Here is a 23,424-nt window from a genome sequence, read left to right as displayed (position 1 = left end):
CCACAGTAGTGATATTGGACGAGGCCTGTGTCTGGCGTGCTAACACCACTGTAGTGATATTGGACGAGGCCTGTGTCTGGAGTGCTAACACCACAGTAGTGATATTGGACGAGGCCTGTGTCTGGCATGCTAACACCACTGTAGTGATATTGGACGAGGCCTGTGTCTGGCGTGCTAACACCACTTTCGTTCTCCAGAATCGTGTCCATTGCCATAAACTGGAATTCACTTGAAATGCTATTACCATATTGCAGTATGTGGTGATGCTTTACGATGCTTAAATGTCCTGGAGTTATGTGAGGTCAGTGCCTTTGATTTTAGAAGCTGATCAGGACTCTAAGATCTTGAGAAATCAGGTCGTCAAACCATAGTAGTTTGGACTTTCCAATCATATTCCTGTTATTGGCTTTAGAAATCTTATTTGTACTTCACCTTAAGGCTACATGCTGTCATGTTAAATGATACGCTACCTCACCCATATTACATGACTCAAATGAATAAGGCACTGTCAGAACTGAGGTAGCATTAATCTAACCACTTTAGCATGTCTCTGTGATATCCTATAAATCTCTATCTCTCCACTTCTATTACATTGGTCATCATTTTGAATCACCCTCACAGGAATTTCACAGAATCCTTCAAAGACATTTCCTACATCAGCCGCTGAGCCCAGGCTGTTCCCCACATTATTCATTCATTTCATTTCCTATTAATAGTGCAAGCTTGTGAAGGCATTGCTACTGTGAGCTGTTCCCAGTGCACTTTATATTCTCCAGCTTAACTTCCTTCCTTATATCCTACACTGCACATCGTACTGCATACTTCCACCCTTATAAATCTCTATTTCTATATACACTATATGTCCAAATGTTTGTGGAAACCTCTTTTAATGTATGAATTCAGCTAATTTAAGTTGCAACTGCACACACACAGAGCATGTCTAGTCCCTGTAGAGAAGCATTGCCATTACAATAAGACACTCTGGAGCAGATACTGTAAAAATGAACTTATTGACACCATGCCTAATGCCAGGCATGCACTAGAGGGGTATAAAGCCCCCCGGCATTGACCTGTGGAGCAGTGAAACTGTGTTCTCTGGAAAGTTGGTGTTTCATCCAGTATTCTTGGGATAAGTTGAGGAAGTGATCTTCCAGCATCCTGACCTCACTAACACTTTTGTCGCAATCAAATCCTTAAAGCAGTAAGCAGACAGTGGACAGTAGAGACAGTTACTCCAACAAATTATGAACTCTTTTTAATATCCTTTACTTTGGAAAAAACAATGAATGAGCAGCTGTCCCAAAACTTTCTAACTTTCACGTTCAGTGCCAGTCTGTCAAGCTAAAACCTTGTATCTCCATTTTTGCATTTTGCATTCTTTGCTATTTGGCATAATTAGAATCTAGCACTTGTTCTTTACATTATGTCAACATTTAATAATAAACAGATATTTATTATATATATAATATATTGAATGTCTTTTACTTAGTGATTTTCTTTTACTTAGCTTTACTTTAGTACACATATATAGATTTTTATTGTTTCTCCTTTTTTTACATTGATATTTATAAGAATTATGTCGGTAATGGAGGATCTGCAAAGTAAGAATTTCATTGTACAGTGAAACTGCTTGTTTCCACTGTGCATATGACAATAAACTCTTTAAATTTTGAATTATGATGATGATTATTACTCTTCTTTTTCTTCTTCTTCTTCTTATTATTATTAATAATAATAATACTAGAATTAATAATCCATATTATCGATTTTTGATTAAGCTTTTATGTGATCATTCATATTGTTGAGTGAATTTGTCAATTTAACTATTCAATTTAACAACAACAAAAAAAACTACAGTTCCCAGAAGTCCTCTGTACCAGCTACCGTCCCGGCTTCCGTAGGATGGCGTGGCGATTGAACGTCGGCTAAAGTTCCACCAAAGATCCGTGTTTCCCTGAAGAGCTTCTTTAGAATAAAAACAATATTTATAGGCAGGTATAGTCGGTGGTGTGACTGAGTGAGAAAGGCATATTTCTGTAGAAACGGTAAAATGAGGCGTGCAGGGTTAGGTAAGTGACTTTTTTTTAAAGTTACTTATGAAAGCAAATCATAGTAGCGCAAGCTAAGCTAAGCTAAGCTAAGCTAAGCTAGATGGCTGCTGCTGGCTAACGGTAGCCAGCCAGCCGGCCGGCATCGTCTGTGTGACACAAGCTAATGTAGAGCACAGCGTCTAAACACCACTGTCTGGATACCGGTATTGGTTGGCTTCTGTGTTTGTTTGCTGTCTCTTTAGCACGCATTGGTATTAGCTAGCTAGCCACGTAGTTGAGCTACGTTGTTAACGTTAGCTAGCGCTAGCTTGCTAACTGGAACTTCATACGTGGAACTCCCCACCTGGCCAGCTAGCTAATTAGGTTACGAGCAGGTGTTCAACTGACTGCTTGTTCTTCCCCCTTTACTTTCACTTTCACAGCTGGATTCATTCACACATTCATGGGTCATTACTTCAGTGAATCAGGCAGATGTAAATATAGGTGCCAGAAAAACCTCAGTGACTGTACACCACTTCACTAAAACCACCTTTATATTTCTACTGTCTATTATATCAGCTCCACCTATTATTTGGGAGCACTTTGTAGTTCTGTAATTAGAGTGTAGTCCATCTGTTTCTCTCTACGCTTTGTTCACCCTGTTTTTCAATGGTCAGGACCCAACAGGACCACCATAGAGCAGGTATTATTAGGGTGGTGTCATTCTCAGCACCACAGTGACCCTGACTTAAAGGGTGGTGGTGGTGGTGTGTTTGTGTGTGTCATGCTGGTATGAGTGGATCAGACACAGTAGTACTGCCTACATTTTTAAACACTGTGTCCACTCTATTAAACAGTCCTACCTAATTGGCCCAGTCAGAGAAAGAAGCTCATTCATTGTTGCAGAGTTTGTGTTGGTCATCCTCTAGTCTTTCATCAGTGGTAATAGGATTCTGCCCACAGGATGATGATGATGATGATGATGATGATGGATGGATATTTCTGGTTGGTGGACTATTCCCAGTCCAGCAGTGACTCTAAGATGTTTATAAAATAAAAACGACACTTGTACCAGCACAACACACACACTAACGCACCACTTTGTCAATGCAGTACTGAGAATGACCCACCATCCAAATAATAATAATACCTGCTCTGTGGTGGTCCTGTGAGGTTGTGACCATTAAAAAACATTAAAATGGACAGTGAGTGTAAAAATTGTTCAAAACTTCAGAAGTGACAGTTCAGGTGCTGCCACAAACAGATCTCAAAATTAAGTGCACGAGGGGAGGTAGAAAGGAAATGTCAATGTTTTTTTTTTTTTTTGGTACCCTTTCATATATTGTCTACTTCAGTAAATGTGCATTGCTATTGAAAATACAAAGGTAACTGAGCAAACTCCTCTCTGTTGCCTATAAATGTCCCACAGGTGAGGGAGCGCCACAAGGAAACTATGTTGCGAGAGGGCACAACGTTTACGAGGAGGAGAACGAACATTTACAGGAAGATCTTCGAGCGAAAGTAAACGCACTGAAGCACGTAAGTTACCTTCATAAATATAGAATCAATTCAGATGCAGTTGTTGAGGCAATTTCGAGTGTTTTACGGTAGAAATTGAATAACATTTTCATTTCATAATTTCTGCAACAACCAACTAAAACGTTAAATTTAGGAAATAAATAGGAAAATAAATATAAATTGTGCTCTCAAATATGCAGATAATTTGTTCACCTATTTACACTTATAAATAATTAGTGCAAACATTTGCATAAGACCATATGTTCATTTACCATGAAAGTCATGTGTTATTCTGTAGTCCTTGTTCTGCCCACATTTGGCACACTGGATCTAACCATATTTTTTTTTAATAGCAGGAATGAACGGAAAAATGTTCCTGTCACGTTCAGAACCCTATACGATTTTCTCTGTGTACATATTTCTCCTGTACATCACTGTATCTCTGCTTTACAATATAGTTTAAAAGTCATAATAATAATATTGCTACATGCTGCTGAGCATTAGACATCAGTAAGCTACACTGAAGTAAGGCGGGCTATGTTGTATCATTTTTCTAGGATGACCACAAACATATTAAGAGGTGAAAACCACTTTCAGTGTGGTCATGGTGAGCAGTGTAGCTCACCAGAGCACGTAATGGAGGCTTTTTTTTTCTTTATTCATTTTTGCCATTAAAAAATTCAGAGTGCCAAATATGGGCATGACATGACTTCAGTAGTACATATGACCAAGGACATGAACTAACAAGGTAAAAAGGTCAGTTTGGATGTCAGGTTGACATTGAGCTGTTGAGCACTAAACCAAGAAAAAGTGATTTTGTTTCTCTGTTTTTCTTCCAGCTATCCATTGACATTGGAAATGAAGTCAAATACCAGAATAAAATGTTGGGGGAGATGGTAAGTTTGCAGTTTATTTATTTTTCATCATGTGTCCTGTAAGGGATAATGTACTGTAACAAATTATGCAGGTGGAACCAGTCACACGGTTGTTTAGGAGCTTCATGCAAAAAAAAACAAAAAAACACTAACACACATATATTGTCAAAAGACTGTAGTCCAGCACATTTGGGGGTTTTCCCTGCTCTAATACACCTGCCTATTAGCTGAAGAGGACCAGTCTAAACTATAAATTGTACTTTTACTCTTTGTAGGACACAGATTTTGATTCAACTGGCGGTTTGCTGGGAGCCACCATGGGCAGACTGAAGCTGCTATCCAGAGGAAGCCAGACCAAAATCTACTGCTATATGCTGCTTTTTGCTCTCTTCGTCTTCATAGTCCTTTACTGGGTGATCAAACTGAGGTGATAGAAGGAGCAATGAATCTGAGCCTTTTCTAGAGCCACTCTCCCCAATGTGCCATGGCCCACTGGATCAGACGATAAGGATAGTGACGTCAATAAAAAAGATAAAGGATAAAGAAGATTGAGTAGCATTAAAATCTGTCCTGTCGGGAAATCTTTATCAGTTATTGTGCAGTACTTTGGGCAGAAGGGTCTTAACATGACCAGATTCCTCACTGCCACATTAGTGATTTTAGAGGACTTAATTGCTTTTGATTTCAGTATTTCTGCTGTTTCGCAACGAAACAAAGACTGTGATGCAATACCAGTGTGGATCATTGCAAAAAATCCAGCTGTTTCCTAGGAGTGATGGTCCTATATCTGATGTGTTTATCACAATTCAGCGTGTAATTGTTATAAACTGGCATGAAACAAAAATGTTAATTTATGAGTTGAGCAGATTCAAGCTTCACTGACGCAGGTCACATAGAGCAGAGCGATGCATTGGCAGAAGCATTTGTCTGTTTTGTCGAGTTAATTGTGAATACTGTCGACTGCTAAGAGTAATTTGGCTTTGCGTGGTGTAAACACCTTAATGAGCTGGACTTAAGGTCATTGTGTACTTCCAGAATCATTATGGGAACTTCAAAGTAAAAGACAACAGCTAGAAGAACAGATGTCTGTACCTGAGTAGTTATTTTAAGAAGTGATGCTCTATTGGAAGTGCTTCAGTATTTTCCACAGGCCAAACTAAATGCACAAGGATTTTACTCAGCTTATTTTGCTTTTTACGAAAGTTCATATTATTAAAATTCTATTTTATGCAAGTGTAGTGAGGTTAATGCTTTATCTTGGTTCACATGTTCTGGAATTAAATTAAAACTCATCTCTGTAATAAGAGTGCATATTCTTTGTTGTATTTCTGACAAAACTTGTTTAAGAAAATATTAGGCATTAAATATTCATTGAAGAGCACAAATGTTCTATGTACATTTTTTGCAGTCTACAAACATGCATCAAAATGTATTGTGCAATTATACAAGTAAAACTGTATCTCTAAAATAGAAATTTTAGGATAAGGAAAAAACCTTTACCTTACCTGTACATTCAATATTGAATTACCATCATTCTAATTATGTCAAAGAGAAAATCTGCAAAAATGGAGATGCAGACCTGTGACAATATAGTTCTTTATCATGTGATTCTGTAAAAACATACCAAGGAAGTCTCTTATGATGCTGTATGGACCTTTTCCTGAAAAGATACCTTGAATTTCATTTTAGAATTTGTAAAATAAGTGTCTGTACATTTAGAATTACAGAGTACAAGATATTACAGTAATCAACATATGACCATACGTCTATTTTCCTTTCATTATTAATTGAAAATCTTTATTATTATAATAGTGTCAATTTCTGTCTTAATAAGCCCTTGTCCACTTCCCCTTCCCCTTTGGAGAATCCCCAACACCATTTTAAGCTATTCCATTAATTAGCTAAAGTGAAGTGAGTGGTGAGGGTTGGAGTGGACACAAGTGTCTACTTCAGCAGGTTTGCTGGGCTTTACATTCCAAATTAATCCATCAGTCACTCATTATTTAGTCAGGTACATAGGTAATAAGATTTCACTAGATTTATGTGGATTATGCTCATATTGAGGTTAACATAACTGGGTGCTTTTCAGTTAAATTCCCTGTTTATTAGCCTTACTCCTGTTCTGCTGTAAGTAACCTAGGTATGATGCACTCTGTTGGCGAGGGCATTTTTTAAAACAAACCCTAAATTCTCAAGCTATGTTAAGTGCACTTTGTTCTCAATAACATACACAGATGCTTTAGGTGTGTTATTTCCTGGGTAGGGTGTCCATGTACTTGCAGATGATTGACAGCATGACCTCATCCGCTCCTGCACCAATCGACATCAGTCTGGAGTCCCTGGTGACATAAGGCAAACCAACACTATCTGCTGAATGTACATTACCAAATGACATTGGTGTAAAATGTATTCCCCTTTTATGTATTGGATTAGTTATAAACAGGGTTTGAAAAGTCTACCTGTTGTTATTTGGCACTAGTGTCTTTCTATAACATGTCCATTTATAACGATCAGCCATAAATATAACCAGATAAATATCACCTGCCTAATATCGAGATGATCCCCCTCATGCTATCAAAACAGATCTGACCATTCGAATCTTGGACTCCACAAGACCTCTGAAGGCATCCTGTGGTATCTGGCGCCAAGATGTTAGCAGCAGATCCTTTAAGTCTTGTAAGTTGTGAGGTAGGGCCTCCATGAGCATTAATGAGCCTTAGGGGCCCCTGACCCTGTTACCTGGTAGTGACCACTGCATATCAGAAAAACCCCATAAGACCTGCCTAATGTTTTGGAGATGTCTCAGATCGTTATGCTTGTTATTTTTGTCACATAAGACCTGACTTTTCAGTTGCTGCGTAATACATCCACCTATTAACAAATGCCCCTGTAAATGAAGATCACCTGTCAGTGGTATTATTGTTATGGCTGATTGGTATATGTTGCCCTGAAGTGCCATATTATTAGAGGTCATTGACTGACTATTGCCAAGGACTCAACGGACTGACCTATAGAATCTGCTGACTAGGACATCACTGGTGAAGCCCATGCCTCCCCAGTACTGCAGGCAGCTGTCCCCTAGCTCTCGGGCCAGACGGCCTGCCTTCAGCTTCGCCATGGATGCCAACTTTGTCACATCGTTGCCTTTGATGTAGAGAGCTAACAGATAAAAATAAAATAAAAGAAATACACAAATGCAATCAAACCAAACTCTTGATTTAAATTCATAGTGACGTACCTCCTGCTGCAAGTTTCACTTTGCATTACACAGGCAGTCAAGAAGAAATCTTGAATTACAGTTATTTATTTGTGGGTTTTCTGGCCACAAAGTAGTCTGTCTCACAGATCTGAGGTTATCTGCTGAATTTTGGTTAACGCTACAATCAGAATTGATTAGACATGGATTGGCTTTCTCCAAATTGTCTCCAAAAACTGAGCACTTTCTCTTACCTGCAAGGTAAACATGCACTTTATTTGTTTACTATTTTTGTTTAATTTAAGTAGGCACTGTAACAAGTGTGCTTAGTTGCTACCACCTTAAAACCTTGCCGTTTTTTACATTTTTCATTTTTTCCCCTAAGTTTGTTTTTTTATATTGTGTCAACATATCATGATAAATGGACCAATAGAAATGCTCCTAAATGACTTAAAAATCATTAAATAAAACAATTTGTAAAATTGTACATTTGCCATTTTGGACATACCAGGATTGAATGAAAGAAAGAAAGAAAAAACAGAAGAAGCAGATAAAAACAAGTTGAAATGATGAGTGAGCCTACCTGTGCAGCGGTACAGGAGAGAGCGTAGTAGCTCGATCTCAGTCTGCAGCTCTGCCAGCCTGAAATGCACTACCTGGTGGTACAGCACCGGCTGCTGAAAGATCTTCCTCTGCCGAGTGTAGTTAATTGTCTCCTGAACTATTTTCTCCATTGTCGTCAGAACTTTCAATGAGAGAACAGGACTAATTAAAAAACAGCATGTATACATCAGTACTACTGAGTGGCAAAAAATGTCTCATTATTATTATTTAATGTTTTGAACGTTACATTATATGGACAAAGGTATTGTAGGTATTGGGACACCTGCTCATTGTGTCCCCTGAAATCAAAAATATTAAGAAAGTGTATCCTGCTTTTGTTGGAGTACCTGCCTCTACTGTCCAGAGAAGGCTTTTTACTTGATTTTGGAGCACGGCTGTGAGAATTTGATCACCACCCCTCCTCATCCCAAATATATTGTTGGAGCACCATCTATCATTCCAGAGAGCACAGATCTACTGCTCCACAGCTCCGCAGCTCAATGCTGGGGGGCTTTGTACCTCTCTAGCCCATGTCTAGTGTTAGGCATGGTGCCAACAGATTCATGTTTATCTGCTCTGCAGAGTCCTAAAGCTTCTCTACAGGGACTAAACTAGCTGTGTGTGCGCGTGCATCTGCACATTTGTATCAGCAATAGGTGCAACTTAAAGTAGTTGAATGCATTCATTAGAAGGGGTGTCCACAAACATTTGAACATGTAGTGTATAAGTGGGAGTATGTAGTGCTTTCTGTGCTGCTAAAGTCAAATGGGAACACTTCCAAAGTAATCAAAAGGAAACGAACAGATTTTCCACTTCAGATGATGGCTTTTCCCGCATATTCGGCCAGTCGTTTGTCTAAACAATATCATATCCAAAAGCTCAAAGTGATACACGTTTTAATCTGATATTTGCCACTTTGCAAAATCTGGCAGCAGATGCTATGGTTCATTAACTGCACTGCCGTCATGAATGTGATGTCAATGTAATAATGGCACTGAATCATACTCCACATAACTGCGGAGAGGGGAGGAGTAATGTTTTTACTCAGGACAGGGGAGACATGGGAAAATGCACTGTTACTTACTATTTGCAACTCCCCAAAGGCGCTCTTCCTGGAACTGAAGCATTTGGTATGTGAAGCCCATTCCCTCTTCCCCTATGACGTTTGTACAGGGAACCCGGACATCATCGAAGAACACCTCAGCTGTATCTGAAGACCTCATGCCCAGCTTATCAATCTTACGGGCAATGTGAATTCCTGTAAACATGAACATGATGAATATGTGGCAACAAAAGAACTGCACACGTAGTAAAAATTCAGGTGACCATATTAAGAAAACAAGAATGCATCATGTCTCTGAATGTGCTCCTACCAGGTAGATTCATGGGTAAGCAGATGAGGGATTTGTTCCTATGTGGAGGCCCGTCACTTGTATTGGCCAGGAGACACATCCAGTCCGCTTGCGATCCAGTGGTGGTCCACATTTTTCCGCCGTTAATGACAAACTCCTCTCCTTTACGCACAGCCTTAGTCTTTATGCCTGGAACCCAACCAAAAAAAGTTTTATGTTCAGTTGTATTTGTGACTTCTTATTTTGGGGAAAGTGCCTTAAATTCCAAAGTGGATGCTGGAAATAATACAGTGCTCCTACTTTGCCTCAGAGCAAGGTCAGATCGCTCGAAATAGGAGACCTTAAAAACTCTCTTATCATGGCACTCACAGAAATAATGCCCTTATATGAACTGTAAGGGACCTGGGATAGAAATAATAAGCCAGTATCTAGCTTTGCCCTGTTTAAGATAAAATGTAAACACACAGGGAAAAAAAGATACAATATGAATCTATTAGCTCTGCATGATATCCCCACGAAAGTTCTTTAATCTTAGCATGCATAACAAGCTTTGAAGTGTTCATTTTAGGACATAATTAAGTTTGCATCCCCTCTTGTCCGTGTTTATCCCTTGTTTAGATGCTGCCAAGGGCAAAGTGAAGACTTACTCGCCACATCAGAGCCAGCGCCTACTTCACTCACTCCCAGGCATGCCACTTTGTCTCCCATTATGGAAGGAAGCAAGAACTCTTTCTTCAGCTCTTCAGATCCAAACCTAGAGGCACAGAGTTCAGTTATATCCTTCAGAGCAGTAATTACACATCACTCATTATTCAGAATTTCTACTGTCATAACTGTAACAAAATAACAGAAACCCACTTGACAGGGCAACAGAAAGACAATGTGCAAGACATACCTTAACATACTGGATCAAAGCAAAACAGAGGAGTAGGGAATGCACTGCTTAATTTCAGACAGCTGTGTTGAAAATCCAGAGGTATCAAACCTTAGCCCCCATAATTTTCCCATATATAGTTACAGATGGACATTTACAATATATGCGTTATGGCAATATTGATCTTTAAACTATTATTCTCTGAGGCAGAATGAGTGTACAACGCCTTTACTAGAAAAGGTGCTCAGATTTATAATTGGCTTGGTTCTGAAATCAACACAAGTATAAAATTATATATTTACATTTACAGCATTTAGCTGACACTCTTATCCAGAGCGACTTACATGGTTACTCATATTACAGAGGAGGGCCAACAGAGTGTTAGGAGTCTTGCCCAAGGACTCTTATTGGTGTAGCACAACATAGCCACCCAGACTGGGAATCGAACCCCAGTCTCCAACATGGTGTGGTAGCTCAGTGGTAGGTAGTGGTGTTATCTGCTGCACCACACCAACCACATATACATGCGGGTCGACAATACAGCTTCTATTTGGTTAAACGTCTGTTAGCAAGTTGCACTTTCACCATGTTTTGACACTCTTCTTTCACTCTTCAATTGGTGGTTGGTGTGACGCAACAGATAACACCACTACCTGCCAGTGAGCTATTACACCCTGTGGGAGACTGGGGTTCGATTCCTGGTTTGGGTGACTGTGCTGTGCTACACCAATAAGAGTCCTTGGGCAAAACTCCTAACACTGCATTGGCCCACATCTGTAATACGAGTAACCTTGTAAGTCGCTCTGGATAAGAGCGTCAGCGAAGTGCCGTAAATGTAAATGTAAATTGCATTTGTTGGTTCCCTGGTATGTTTGAGCACAGTCCACATATTTTCAGTAGGGTTGAGGTCAGGACTTTGGGTAGGCCATTCGAAAAGTTTGTTTGCCCTCTTGATGTCAGATTTGCACTGAGCCCCTTGGACTTTCCCTATTTCACTCTGTATTGGTCAATCCAATGACCGCTGTTAAACAAACTTTTTATGTGGACACAGAGAAGCTACCAGATGTAGTCAATCATGATCACTAGCAGGACGTTAAGAGGCCTTAGTCTTAGCAAGTATAATAAGTATAATGTAGAATTTTGACCCTGTATTGACTTCAGAACCTAAAAGCCCAATATTGCCATGATATTCCTCTCGCCTCTCCCCTTTTTTTGAAGAAGAACTTCTTCCAGTTTCACTTAAAAGCAAGTATGCTATATTTCCACATGTTTGTGAACACTCCTTCTATTAAATGCATTCTGCTACTTTAGGTTGCACTAATTGTTGACACAGCCTAATAAGGAATAGTGGAACTGTGTCCTCTGAAATGTTCTCTGGCGCTCCATCCATCCAATACTTTTGGGATGAGTTGGGGAGTTGAGGTTGAGGTGGGCTGGTGATGATCCAACATTCTGACCTCACTTACATTCTTGTCACTGAATGCAATCAAATCCTCAAGGCAATGCTCAGAAATCTAGTAGAAAGCCTTCCCCGGTACAGCAGGACACTTTAATACACTTTAATACCCTTGATTTTGGGGAAACAGTGATTGAGCAGGTGTTCTTATTGTCACTGTTAAGGCATACCTTGCCAGTGCAGGGGTAGCCATATCACTCTGAACCCCGATGGCCATGGGAATGCCTCCACAGTTAATGTTCCCCAGCTCCTCTGCCACAGCCACACTGTAGCTGAAGTCCAGTCCCAGACCTCCATACTCTGCCAACATCAAACATCCCAGACAATCTCAAATGAGTGTTTACTTCAACTGCATTCCCTCCGATTCTCCATGCCATAATGAGTGGGTCATTAACAGCAGCTTTGATCTCAGTAGGTGGGAGCTGTAGGATACACTTTGAAAGGCATTCTAATGTACTAACTGGGAACAATATTCCTATCCATAAGAACAATGGAGTTATTTTTTTCTCCATTTCTAGGAGTTCAGAGGCAAATTCCATATCCTTAGAGATTACAACAGTCTGCACTTTCCATTCAGGGATAAATGCTTTAGACTAATTGATGCTCAAAACAAAATTTGAAGTTATAAGATTCCTGGTTATGCAACATAAAACGGTTGTGTATCCTTGATTATGAAAGCATCCTTGTATTTATGAAATTAGTTTTCAATTGCCATTTTTTAACATAGTGTTGAAATGTCAGAACACAGGAAACGACAGCTTTAATATTAAAGACGCAACTTCAGCACATCACAGACTTCAATTGGATAAAAAAGGACTTTTTGTTTTTCCCATCATTAACACTTAAAAGGAGACTTTCTCACCTCATTTTAGACCACTTAGTCATTGTACAAGTCCTGGAAAATGTTACATAACCACAATATAGGCCAGCCTATTATATATGATCTACTGCTAAAAGCATTATTAGCATGATTATTTTTCTAACAGTCCTCTTACTCGGAGTATATGAACCTTTCCAGTCATTACAGAAATGTGCACAAAAGAGGGGAAAAGCAAGAGGTTTCAGGTTGGCAGATTAATGTTAACGACCTTGCACATCCTTTTCAGGATATTTTTTGGACACCAGCAACAGTCAGGGACTGAAAGGGAACTCCACACACATTTCCTCCACTACCACGGGTCATTTTCTCCTGTCATGGGGCACTTAGAGGAGAAGAGGCAGGCTTTGGGAAAGGATAGTGAAAGCAGAGGAAACAGATACAGCTGTGGAAAGATAAGACTTGGTTTCTGGTATTGCAGTGATGGAGTCTCAAACAGAAACCAGGCGGAGGAGGAAAGAGCACTGGTTTTAGTGTGTTTAAAAGAGACAGCCAGGCAGATAATTCTCACTGAACACAAACAGCAACTGAGAGCCCGGCCAGCGCGGCCAGCACAGCCTGCGGAATGCATTCAGATCCAGCTCATGTGCTCCAGAGCTGAATGTGGTTTGGTTTGGTCATAGTTAACTGTCTGCTGAGAGTGATTTTATTGCATTTGTAGGCAATGCATAGGGGCAACACCTAGTTATCAAAACATGGTTGAAAATAATAGTGTAACTAAACCCAAGTGCCATTTTTAAACCAGGTTCCAGTTTCCCAAAACGGTAATTTCAACGATTACAGAGAGCTTGAAGTGATTTTATGCTTCTAGAAAGGCTGGAAAGGAATGAGCAGAATACATCTGAACAAACAAATCTTTGTGATTTAAAAGGAACTATAGTCTTATCAGGACTTAAGACGTGCCACAAAATAGAAAGCAGAGACAGTGGAGGTTCAGTGAAGCCTTTGAAACCCTGATGAAACCTCAGCAAAAACAGGTTAAGCTGCCAAGTTAAGCAAGTGTGAGTTTGAGCTAAATACTTTACAGGTTGTAATAACAAATCTTCTAGCCGTAGGGAGGGGAGGTTACTGACACAATGTCCAAGCTTATCAGAGGGTTGGTGGACAGTGTTTCCTCCTTGTGATTAGATATTTTGGTGGGGATTTTTGTTCTGAGTGGAGCGAATTTCGTACATGCACTAATCACTATATCCTAAAACGCTTAGGATATGCAATTCTCATATTAACGCCAAAGATTTGCTCTAAATAAAAGAAAACTATTAGCAATAATAAAAAAAAAAAACTCACCAGTGTTATGCCAGTATTTTTAATTATAAATCCTCTGACTTTTTGAAAACTGATTGTCTTGGATGTAGTCTGGATATCTAATGTCTTAGATATCCAGACTAAACACAGTGATTAAGAGGTAGGATAATCCCCTGCTTGAAGCCCCTATTGTATTTCAGAGGAAATATGAATCATATCTTTTTTAAGGCTAATAGGGAACCATTTGTTTTATACATAATCGCTTATACAATGAATTGGCACCCGCTAATCTTCTCGGATCCCTCATTTTAACTTACGAGAAGTATGACTGTATTACATTACTAATTTTAGCAATACGGTCGTGTTGAATGGTGGTTGGAGTTGGTATGTACTTCATATACACAACATCTGAACAGCGAAATGCTGTTTATGTTTGATGAGGTGAGACAGTATCCTAGATGGTAATCTTGTGTCCAGGACATGCTTCCCAAGCCCTCTTTTAATCCCGCCTGCTAATGCAAAAGGCTCCCGCTGTCAGCATTTCTTAATGCGAGAGCCTCTCTCCCCTGACCTACAGATTTATGAAGTGATTTCCCCATCGGCCCAACAAGCTCCCAGCGCTGTTCTCAAGAACAAAATCCTGCCTCTGCAGAGTTCTGCAGACCCACATAATTGAAACATGATGTAAAATAGCAGTATTCTGAATTCTTAAAGCTGTGAGAAGAATGCAGTGTGGAGCCAAGTTTTTTTAAGTGCAGCCTCTTTCCAACACTATAGTGGTTTTTAAAGACATGAACTGCAAAGGTTTCACAACCAACAACAAATCAACTTCAGTAAAGAACACTGTCTCTTTACAGTGAAATCTGTGAACGGGTGGGATATGATAAGCAGCAAGTAAACAGTCAATTCTTGAAGTTGATGTAGGAAAAATGGCCAAGCATAGAAATCTGAGCCACTTGGGTCAAAGCATCTCCAAAAGGGCAGGTCTTGTGAAGTGCTCCTGGTATGCCGTGGTCTGTACATGCAAAAGTGCTCCAAAGAAGGACAACTGGTAAAGTACAGACAGGGTCACGGGTACCGAAGGCTCATTAATGCCCATGGGGAATGTAGTCTAGCTCATCTGGTCTGATTTCACAGTAAAGCTACTGCAGCACACACTGCTGAAAATGTTCATGCTGGCTATGCTGAGTTTATGTCTCAACGGGTCAGAGCTGTTTTGGCCAAAAATGGGGACACAATATTAGGCTGGTAATTTTAATATTATGACAGATCAGTGTACATGATTCAGTGAGACACTTCATATTTGTTTTTGAGATTCTCATACTCCTGGGTCCTTGGAGCGCACATAGCTGGTTTCTTAACCTGCTGACAACACAGGCTAGTTCAAGAACTACTGTGGGCCTTTATTTCTTAACGCAGTGCAAAACTGAACACTCATCTTCCTTTTACTACAATTCCTAAGGTTTTAATGGGAAACTTCACTTAGAGTAGATTTAATCAAGTGTCTTATTAAAACATTAAGATAATGACTGGCTATTTTATTGGTGCAGAAGACAAATGAATGTCTGCTTGCAGAGGATACTTTTTCTCTACTCTCTTATTTTATTGTTATTCAAGACCTTAAGAGGGCAACGCTCACCATAGATTCATCATTTCTAGCTCAGAAATACACTGCTATCTTTTCTTTTGTTAAAAAGCAGCTATTCATAAGAGCTCAACTTTAATTACTACAGCCATTATCAAAGGCTGTCTTCTTGTACAAAAACGCTTAAACCCGTAGGTCTCCACTCTCTTGCAGATTAATATTCTGCTCACCCACAGGCTTGTTGACTCCCAAAAAGCCAGCACTTCCTAGGATCTTGAAGATCCTGTGAGCAGGAAACTGGCCCTGCTCCTCCCATTCATCCACATAGGGATTGATCTCCTGATCAATAATCTGCAAGAATAGACAAAACCATAAGTAATGGGAAACACCACAGACTGCACATATCAATAATATATAAAACAATATACAAACAATTCACTAAAAGTAACAAATGAATGCAAAGATCTCCAAGATTTCTTCCTCACACATTTTGCTGTCAGAACAAAACCCCATATCTAGAAAATGGTAACTTTTCAGAAGAAGGATCAACGATTCTTAAGCCCCTTTCAGACATGCATGGCAACCCAGAACTTTTCCGGACATTCCCCAGACACAGTACAAAGTCCAGGATATCTCAGAGTGAGCCCACTGACATGAAAGCAGGGAGGGAGTCCGAGTCCAAATTGAATGTTTGTATAAAATTGTGCCTGCTAAGGTACCTTCATCTCACTGATTTCTAAAGGCAGTGTGTGTAAGGTTGCCTTACATATCCCATGATCCTCTGGGTTGGCACTGGCTCATCTTGAGAGAATTAAAATGTAATATGGTGGAAGCAAGCATCAATCTGCAAATGTTAAGTTATTTACAATTATTATCCCTCATTTTTTTATTTCTGGTGAGAAACTGTCAAGAGTAATATCCACATTTTGGATTTGCATGTCTAACGATTTTAATTCATTTGTAGGTACAGACTTGTGAGACAGCACAGGCAGCAAGGCATCAAGGTAGCTGCCTTCCATTTCGGACTCGAACAAAGTAATTTTCTAGAGAGTTCACAGTGGGTGTGTTGATGACATCATTGAGGCTGAGCCTCCTTCGTCATCTTCAACATGCTGTAAACAAAACACTGCTATTTTTGCAGCATACTTTTTGCGTCTTGCAGTGAGCAACACAGGTATCACCGCTTGTCTAAACCATGTGGACCATTTCCTGTAGTGAAAATGTGTCTGACGCTGGAAATCTCTACGGCTGTACACTACATGTGTAAAAGGGTAACTCTAGATAATGTACAGAGCTGATTCTTCAGACATTTTCCGGAGTTCTTACATGAAAACGGCTTTAAATATTAATGCAAGTCAATGAGATAATCAATGTACATTATGCTTTAATCAATGTTCAACACAAATATCCAAACTACACAGTAATCAGGTATCAGTATTCGAAATGATAACAATCCACCACAAAAGAAAATTCACTCTAACAGAGACTGTAGAGTTGTTTTACATGCATCCAGATGTTCACAAGTAAGTCTATATACTTTATTATCAACAAATATCTTATTTCTGAAAAGTAGAGCACATCTGAAATCTAATTCCACCCTCTTGAAGCAGTTTTATTTTTAGTTAAGTAGGCTGCAATAACTCATACACCTGTTGCTAATTTTGTTCAAGTAGAATTAGTATCACATCCTCTAACGTTTCCTCTAGAGGGTGATGAACTTCCCAGCCTCTCTTCACGTCATTCGAGGATTTATGTCTACAGGACTAACAAGATTCATGAGAAAAGATGTGTGGCTCAGAGTCACTGAGGTTTGAGATGCTTTCCCGTCTGGACAACTGCTCCTGATGGGAGGAAAGAGCACTGGAGCTCAGTTCTATGGGGAAACGCACTTGAGTCATTGTGAAGTCATCCAGACTAATATAACGGCTCTTGGACAGTCATAATCCAGACCTCTCCAACATGTGTGAGAGGTGGCTAATTAACTTGTTCCTACATTTTGCCTTCAGAAATATTTTAAACATTTTAAATGGTTCAGATATGCACAGTGACAAAAGTATTGGGACACCTGCTCATTCGTTGTTTCTTCTGAAATGAAGGGTATTTCAAAAAATGTTATTCCTACTTTTGTTGAAGTAACTGTCTCTACTGTGCAGGGAAGGCTTTCTACTAGATTTTGGAGCATTGCAGTAAAAATTTAATTGCATTCAGCAACAAGAGCATTAGTGAGGTCATCTCATCTCAAAAGTATTGGATGAAGCACTATCCATCATTTCAGAGAACACAGTTCCACAGCTCAATGCTGGGGGCTTTTTATCCCTCCAGCCACATCTGTCATTAAGCATGGTGCCAACAGGCTGTCATGTTTATCTTCTCCAGAGAATCTTCTCTACAGGGACTAGACTAGCTGTGTGTTTGTGTGCATTTGCACATCTGTGTCAGCACTTAAAGTAGTAACAGAAATTGTGTGCCTGCCCAACTATGTAGAGATGGGGCTTTATTTACAGTTCCCTAATCCCAAGTATCTAAGAGTGAATTTTATGACTAAGAATTTCGTAATTTTCAAGGGTGTGAATAGATGAACAGTCAACCCCATTGCAGACAAGACTGATTTCCTAACAGCATGACACACAACAAATTCCCTCTTGTCCCAAGATGTTCCATTTTCCCTGTCCTGTCTGTTACTACTCTATACCTTGATTTCCTGCCTCTATAATTTCCTCTCCAAATGTCCTGCCCATTTCCTGCCCATTCATGTCCTGTGGTGAATATATTCACACCCAGACTTTTGTTACTACTCACTATAAATAGAGCTGTATGCTATTAAGTAAACATTAAATAGAGACATGTAAGAAAATTTGGACACCCCTTGAAAACATGTGACTTTACCATATTTAAACATGAACCTTTTATATTCATTGTAAGTAAGATTCATTGGGAGATGAAGGTAATATAACTAAACTCATAAACCTGAAGAAATGTTTTTAAAAATCATTTGTAAAATGCAGTATTAGAACATGTTAGAACACCCCCACATTTATTTCTACTTAAAAAATGCCTAAAATTATCATTAGGTGCCATACTTCAGCTGCGAATGACTAGAACAGGATTGTGGAGCCTGTCTTATTTCAACCTCAGACATTCAGTTTGGTTTGCTCTTGATTGTTGTAGTGAGTAATCTCACCATGGTCAGATCTTATTAGCTCTCTCAGGCCTTCGTGAAGAAGGTTGTAGATGTATATTAGTGTGGGAATAGATTTTTAAAGCCATTCCACATTCCAGAAAATAAATAATACAAGTGAATAACATATAAAACAACTGTCAACAAGGCCAGGTCATGCTGTCCTATCAAGTTCAGCCCAAGAGCAGATCACAAGATGCATGAGGAACTCTCCAACAACCTTAGAGTGTAATCATGGGACCTAAAGGTAGCTTCTCCCATCGGAAAGAGACTGTGAGTTTGATTTTCATGGGCGGTGAGCAAGGTGGAAACCCTTCAAATTTATCTCTCTAAAACAAGACTGACAACACATTGTTCTAGACGTCCTGGTCTTTGTCTAGGTGTTGTCTAGCAAACGGTCTCTTTCTGACAGTAGATGCACATGACTGTCTTTCAACATGGTCAATACTGACATTTGTTTTATGTAACAACTGATTTTGTTGATGTCTACGCCTACTCTGTCCTGCAGTTGAAGTGTATATAGTTTCTTTCCTGCCCTGGATTACTGTCACAAATGCCACCCACAAATTGTAGCCCAAAAGCTTCATAAACAGTGGAAATAAACCACTGCATTGTTTATAAACAGTAGAATCCTGTTGGGTCAAATGGAAAAGTAAATATGAAAAGTTATGCCACTCTAAGGCTAAAGATAAGCATGGCTGTGCCATCTGCAACCTGGGCTAATGCTATAAAGATATATGTACCTAAAGACATATATTTTCATGGCTGAAATCCTACAGCTACCTTTACAAAATAAAGTATATGATGGCTTTTTTTTTTTTTTTTTTTTTAAACACTTCTTGGATGGTCTAATGCTGACATCCATACCATACCATAATGTAGTACTGTTTCAAGACCAAGTTGTGTCCGAAACTGTGAACTATTCCCTATATAGTGCACCAATTTGGGGTTCTGCCGTTGTGTAGGTGTCCGAAAATGAAGTGCAGATTTTTCAGTGAACTATAACAATCCCACAATGCAAAAAACAGTGTACAAACAATATACAATAGCAGATATGGAATATCCATAATTCATTGTGTGGTCTGGTTTGACCGTGCAGCTGCTCTGAGGAAGGTCGATCCTCAGACTGTTTATGAGACACACTCTGTGCTGTCCCACAGCAGTGAGCTCACACTGAAATCGCTCACTACTTTGTCAAACTGTGCTCTATATAGTAGGGGGTGATGGTCTAGCGCACTCCGTTACATGGACAATACAATCATGCGTGTCTTCATGTTTGCATGGTATTGTGGGAACTGTAGTGGTCTAGGAGTAGTGCTATGGTAACTGTAGTCTTGTTTGCCCCCACCCCTACTCTTCATCCTTTCTTAATTCCGTCTCCTTCTTGCTGCCATGTATAGAGACTCAGACGCTTGTTTTTATCTCTCTTAATTCTTTATCTCTCATTTGGATTTGAAACGGCTGAAAATAAACAAGTATTTAACAGAAATTCTGGCTTTAAACACCATATTTCAACTCAAAGTCATGGTGTATTGGACAAGATCGTCGTTTTAGGGTGGGTATACCTAGACGGCACTAGATAGAACAAACTGAAACTCTCTGTTCTAATTAAATGAAAAGAAACCAGGGTTAGTAAAGCGAACCATGACTTTTGTGTGCTGTTACACTCCTAATATATAGTGATCTGGATTTTTGCATGTAGGGGGAAGTGAACAGGGCACAGTTTGGGCACAGCTCCAGAGTGTACAGATCAGTCCTCACATCAACAAAAATATTGTAAACTATTAAAGACCTGAGTATGAAATTCCACTAGAAACCTGTCAGTGAGCAGAAATCTTATAGTCATTAGACTTAATCTGTGATTGAATCATTCCAGTGCAAGAATAACTGCACATGCAATTTCCAGAAATCACTCAGTATGCAGAGGAAGGGAGGGACTGCAGAAACGCTGTGAGGGAAACACTGAAGCCTTCTGAGAGCCTAAATCACGAAAAGGTCAATGTATCAGTCATGCATTCTAGACCAGTGCTTTGAGTCATTATGAGGCTTTGAGAACACTGGGTTATCCGGCACTTTCAACACATTGCATAAATAATGAACATTACCGGTCAGATGTCCTCTGACAGTTTACTGAACACCACTTTTTGAAACATTGCATTTTAACCTGTGTAACCTGTGTCTTTCTCACACATCTCCAAAATAGCAATATTGCAGAAGCAGGAAAAGCATGCATGTTTGTGCAGGAAAATGTGTTTCCAGTGTAAGAGCGCTGGTGCAAACTGGCCGTTTACTTTGTTTTTTGGTTTATTTATTGTAGGTTTATTATGGGTTCCTGTTGCAAGTGCCATTTTCATGGCTCTGTAATTTCCTGCTGTTTTTCTACATCTCACAGTGCCCAAGTTACTCACTTCTGTGGCCTGGATGTTTTTTCCGCTGCCGAAGTTACTCTACATTACAGCTTTGGTGCTTCCACAGCCCGTCACTGAAACGACTAGAACGCAGCATGTTCTCATGACCCACCACTGGAGTTAACCTACATCACTGCATTGATGGTTCTACGGCCCACCACGGCCAAAATGACTCTGGATATGGACTTTAGCAGTTCCATGGCTCGTCACTGGACCCTACAGCATGGCTGTGATGTTTCCTGGGCCAGGGATGTTTTTACATGGTGACTTGGAGCCCTCCAATGAGTTTCTATTTCATGAAATATAACGTAAAGGATGACTGCTAGACTCAAACTGGAGAGAAAATGAAGAAAATATTACCAAAATAAACCCTAAAGCATCCATATCAGTGTACTCTGCTTTACTTTAGAAGTACATCTTTGCTCACCCGACTTTGACCCACTCAAAGGCACTGGGGACTGTACCACAAAGCAGCATCCTTTCCCTTTGTTAAAGTCATTTCCAGTCCACACTATTTTGAGAGTCCAGCACACTGATTCCATTCACCCTGAAAAGTTCTTTCTTCCTTACAAAAGAGGAGGAAGTCCTGTACCACTCAAGGTCTACATTTTCACTGGCATGTGTAATAGTAAGCCCTAAACGAGGACACATTTAACATTTCTAAAGACTGATGACTGATTTTCTACCCTGCTTTTCAGACTGGCCATGTATCTGACCTTGAAACCCATGGTGTGAAAGAGTGGTCCGAAGTGCGAGAACAATATAGTGGACTGGGCTTTGGCTTCTACAGAAATCTTTGTTCACCTTTTCCTATGTGCACAATTTAAGGCCGTCAGAAGCCATCACATCACATCGCAGATTGCATACCTGGGCTGCATTTTGATGTCTAGTTTAGGTTAGAACGTTCTTGTTTTTCCAAATCGAGTTGATCTAGTAGCTTAATGAGAAGAACAGGTGTACAGTAGGTTACATGGTGCATTATATTTACGGTCAGTCTATGAACCAAAGCCTGGGTGTTGATATTATGTGAACTGAATAAAATAATATAACATGATAACACTGTTTGGGATGCAGGACGTTGGGAAAGTTAAACTGTGTTTGGGGCATCTTGGGTCTTTTCCTAAAATCCTGCAGGCCTAGCACAGAAGAGGCAGATACATTACATGTCCAAAAGTCTGTAGACACCAGCGTGTTCAACGTTTCGGATTGTTAAATAAAGGTAAAGGTGCATGTATTTGTCACTGTACACTGTACAGCGAAATGTGTCCTCCGCATTTAACCCATCTGGTAGTGAACACACACTCACACACACACATGTGTTAGGGGCAGTGAGTACACACACACACCCAGAGTGGTGGGCAGCCAACTCCAGCGCCCGGGGAGCAGAGAGGGTAAAGGGCCTTGCTCAAGGACCCAACAGTGGCAACTTGCCGAGCCCGGGAATCGAACCCACAACCCTGTTATCAATATCCCTGCGCTCTAACCGCTGAGACACCACTGCAGGAGCGGTGTATTATATTGGGGGAAAAGGTTGTTAAATTGATGAAATGATTTATTACACTGAGGAAGTTAGCTAACTGTTCATTTGACAGAACAAATGGGGTGACCCTTTAAACTGGGTGAACATAAGGACTTAGGATGTCTCTAATTTATTTATTTAATTTTACCTTGATACTTGAAGAGAGGACAGGGCAGATTCTTGAAGTCTTCTGTACAGTTATCTAATGACCAGGCAGTGCTTCACTGAACCCACAAGCATACACAAACCCCCGGGTGTGTGAATGCAGTCAGCCAGTGTTGTGTTATGACCTCTCACCTGCATTGCCAACCTGCAAGTTGACCTCTGAGACACACACTACCTTTTCGGTCCCATTTCTGCAACCTGAAGGTTTTTATACGATAGCTAGCTACCAAACGCTCAACCCGTCGTACATTAAAGCTAGCTAGCTACATGTTTACCTTTCTTAGAGAGTCCTTCAGGGCAAAATGCTCCTGCGTGTAGAGAACATGGTCCACTGTCTGCACGGTGGCCTTAGGTTCAGAAGACACGCTTTCCGATATGTACCGTTTGTGGGAAACTGCAGTTGTCTTGAGGACCTGACGGCTGAAACCCAAATAACGCCTTTGCAGAGGTCTAACACACAGAGCCATGATCACTCAGCTGCGCTGCATGTCCTGTACTACTGCTCTGCAGTGCGCATGCGTGCAAGAGTCACGTTACATGCAT

General features: G+C 40.1%; 2 protein-coding genes across 2 annotated transcripts; one reads left to right on the top strand and one right to left on the bottom strand.

Moving 5' to 3' along the window:
• Positions 1-1,224: 1,224 nt before the first annotated feature.
• LOC140552113 (probable acyl-CoA dehydrogenase 6) lies at positions 1,225-23,378 on the bottom strand. Its single transcript, XM_072676103.1, has 9 exons — positions 23,157-23,378; positions 15,842-15,962; positions 12,075-12,204; positions 10,222-10,328; positions 9,596-9,763; positions 9,307-9,480; positions 8,203-8,364; positions 7,432-7,582; positions 1,225-6,762 (listed from the first exon to the last, which is right to left on the bottom strand). The coding sequence occupies exons 1-9, from the start codon at positions 23,346-23,348 to the stop codon at positions 6,672-6,674; spliced, it is 1,296 nt and encodes a 431-aa protein (XP_072532204.1). The 5' UTR covers positions 23,349-23,378; the 3' UTR covers positions 1,225-6,671.
• Positions 1,886-5,799, top strand: bet1 (Bet1 golgi vesicular membrane trafficking protein). The gene is made up of 4 exons (XM_072676104.1): positions 1,886-2,069; positions 3,460-3,569; positions 4,388-4,444; positions 4,699-5,799. The coding sequence occupies exons 1-4, from the start codon at positions 2,051-2,053 to the stop codon at positions 4,852-4,854; spliced, it is 342 nt and encodes a 113-aa protein (XP_072532205.1). The 5' UTR covers positions 1,886-2,050; the 3' UTR covers positions 4,855-5,799.
• Positions 23,379-23,424: the final 46 nt, after the last annotated feature.

Source organism: Salminus brasiliensis, chromosome 3 (genome assembly GCF_030463535.1).
Source record: "Salminus brasiliensis chromosome 3, fSalBra1.hap2, whole genome shotgun sequence".
NCBI classification, from domain to species: Eukaryota; Metazoa; Chordata; class Actinopteri; order Characiformes; family Bryconidae; genus Salminus; species Salminus brasiliensis.
Note: the sequence above shows the minus strand (reverse complement) of the source record. Positions and strands in the feature narration are given on the sequence as shown.

Coding starts and splice junctions, on each gene's coding strand:
- bet1 (XM_072676104.1), top strand. Junction 3,570..4,387: donor AAGTAAACGCACTGAAGCAC/GTAAGTTACCTT, acceptor TTTTTCTTCCAG/CTATCCATTGACATTGGAAA. Junction 4,445..4,698: donor ATAAAATGTTGGGGGAGATG/GTAAGTTTGCAG, acceptor TACTCTTTGTAG/GACACAGATTTTGATTCAAC.
- LOC140552113 (XM_072676103.1), bottom strand. CDS start 23,348: ATGGCTCTGTGTGTTAGACCTCTGCAAAGGCGTTATTTGGGTTTCAGC. Junction 12,205..15,841: donor GGGAGTCAACAAGCCTGTGG/GTGAGCAGAATA, acceptor TGATGTTGGCAG/AGTATGGAGGTCTGGGACTG. Junction 7,583..8,202: donor TCTCCTGTACCGCTGCACAG/GTAGGCTCACTC, acceptor TTTATCTGTTAG/CTCTCTACATCAAAGGCAAC.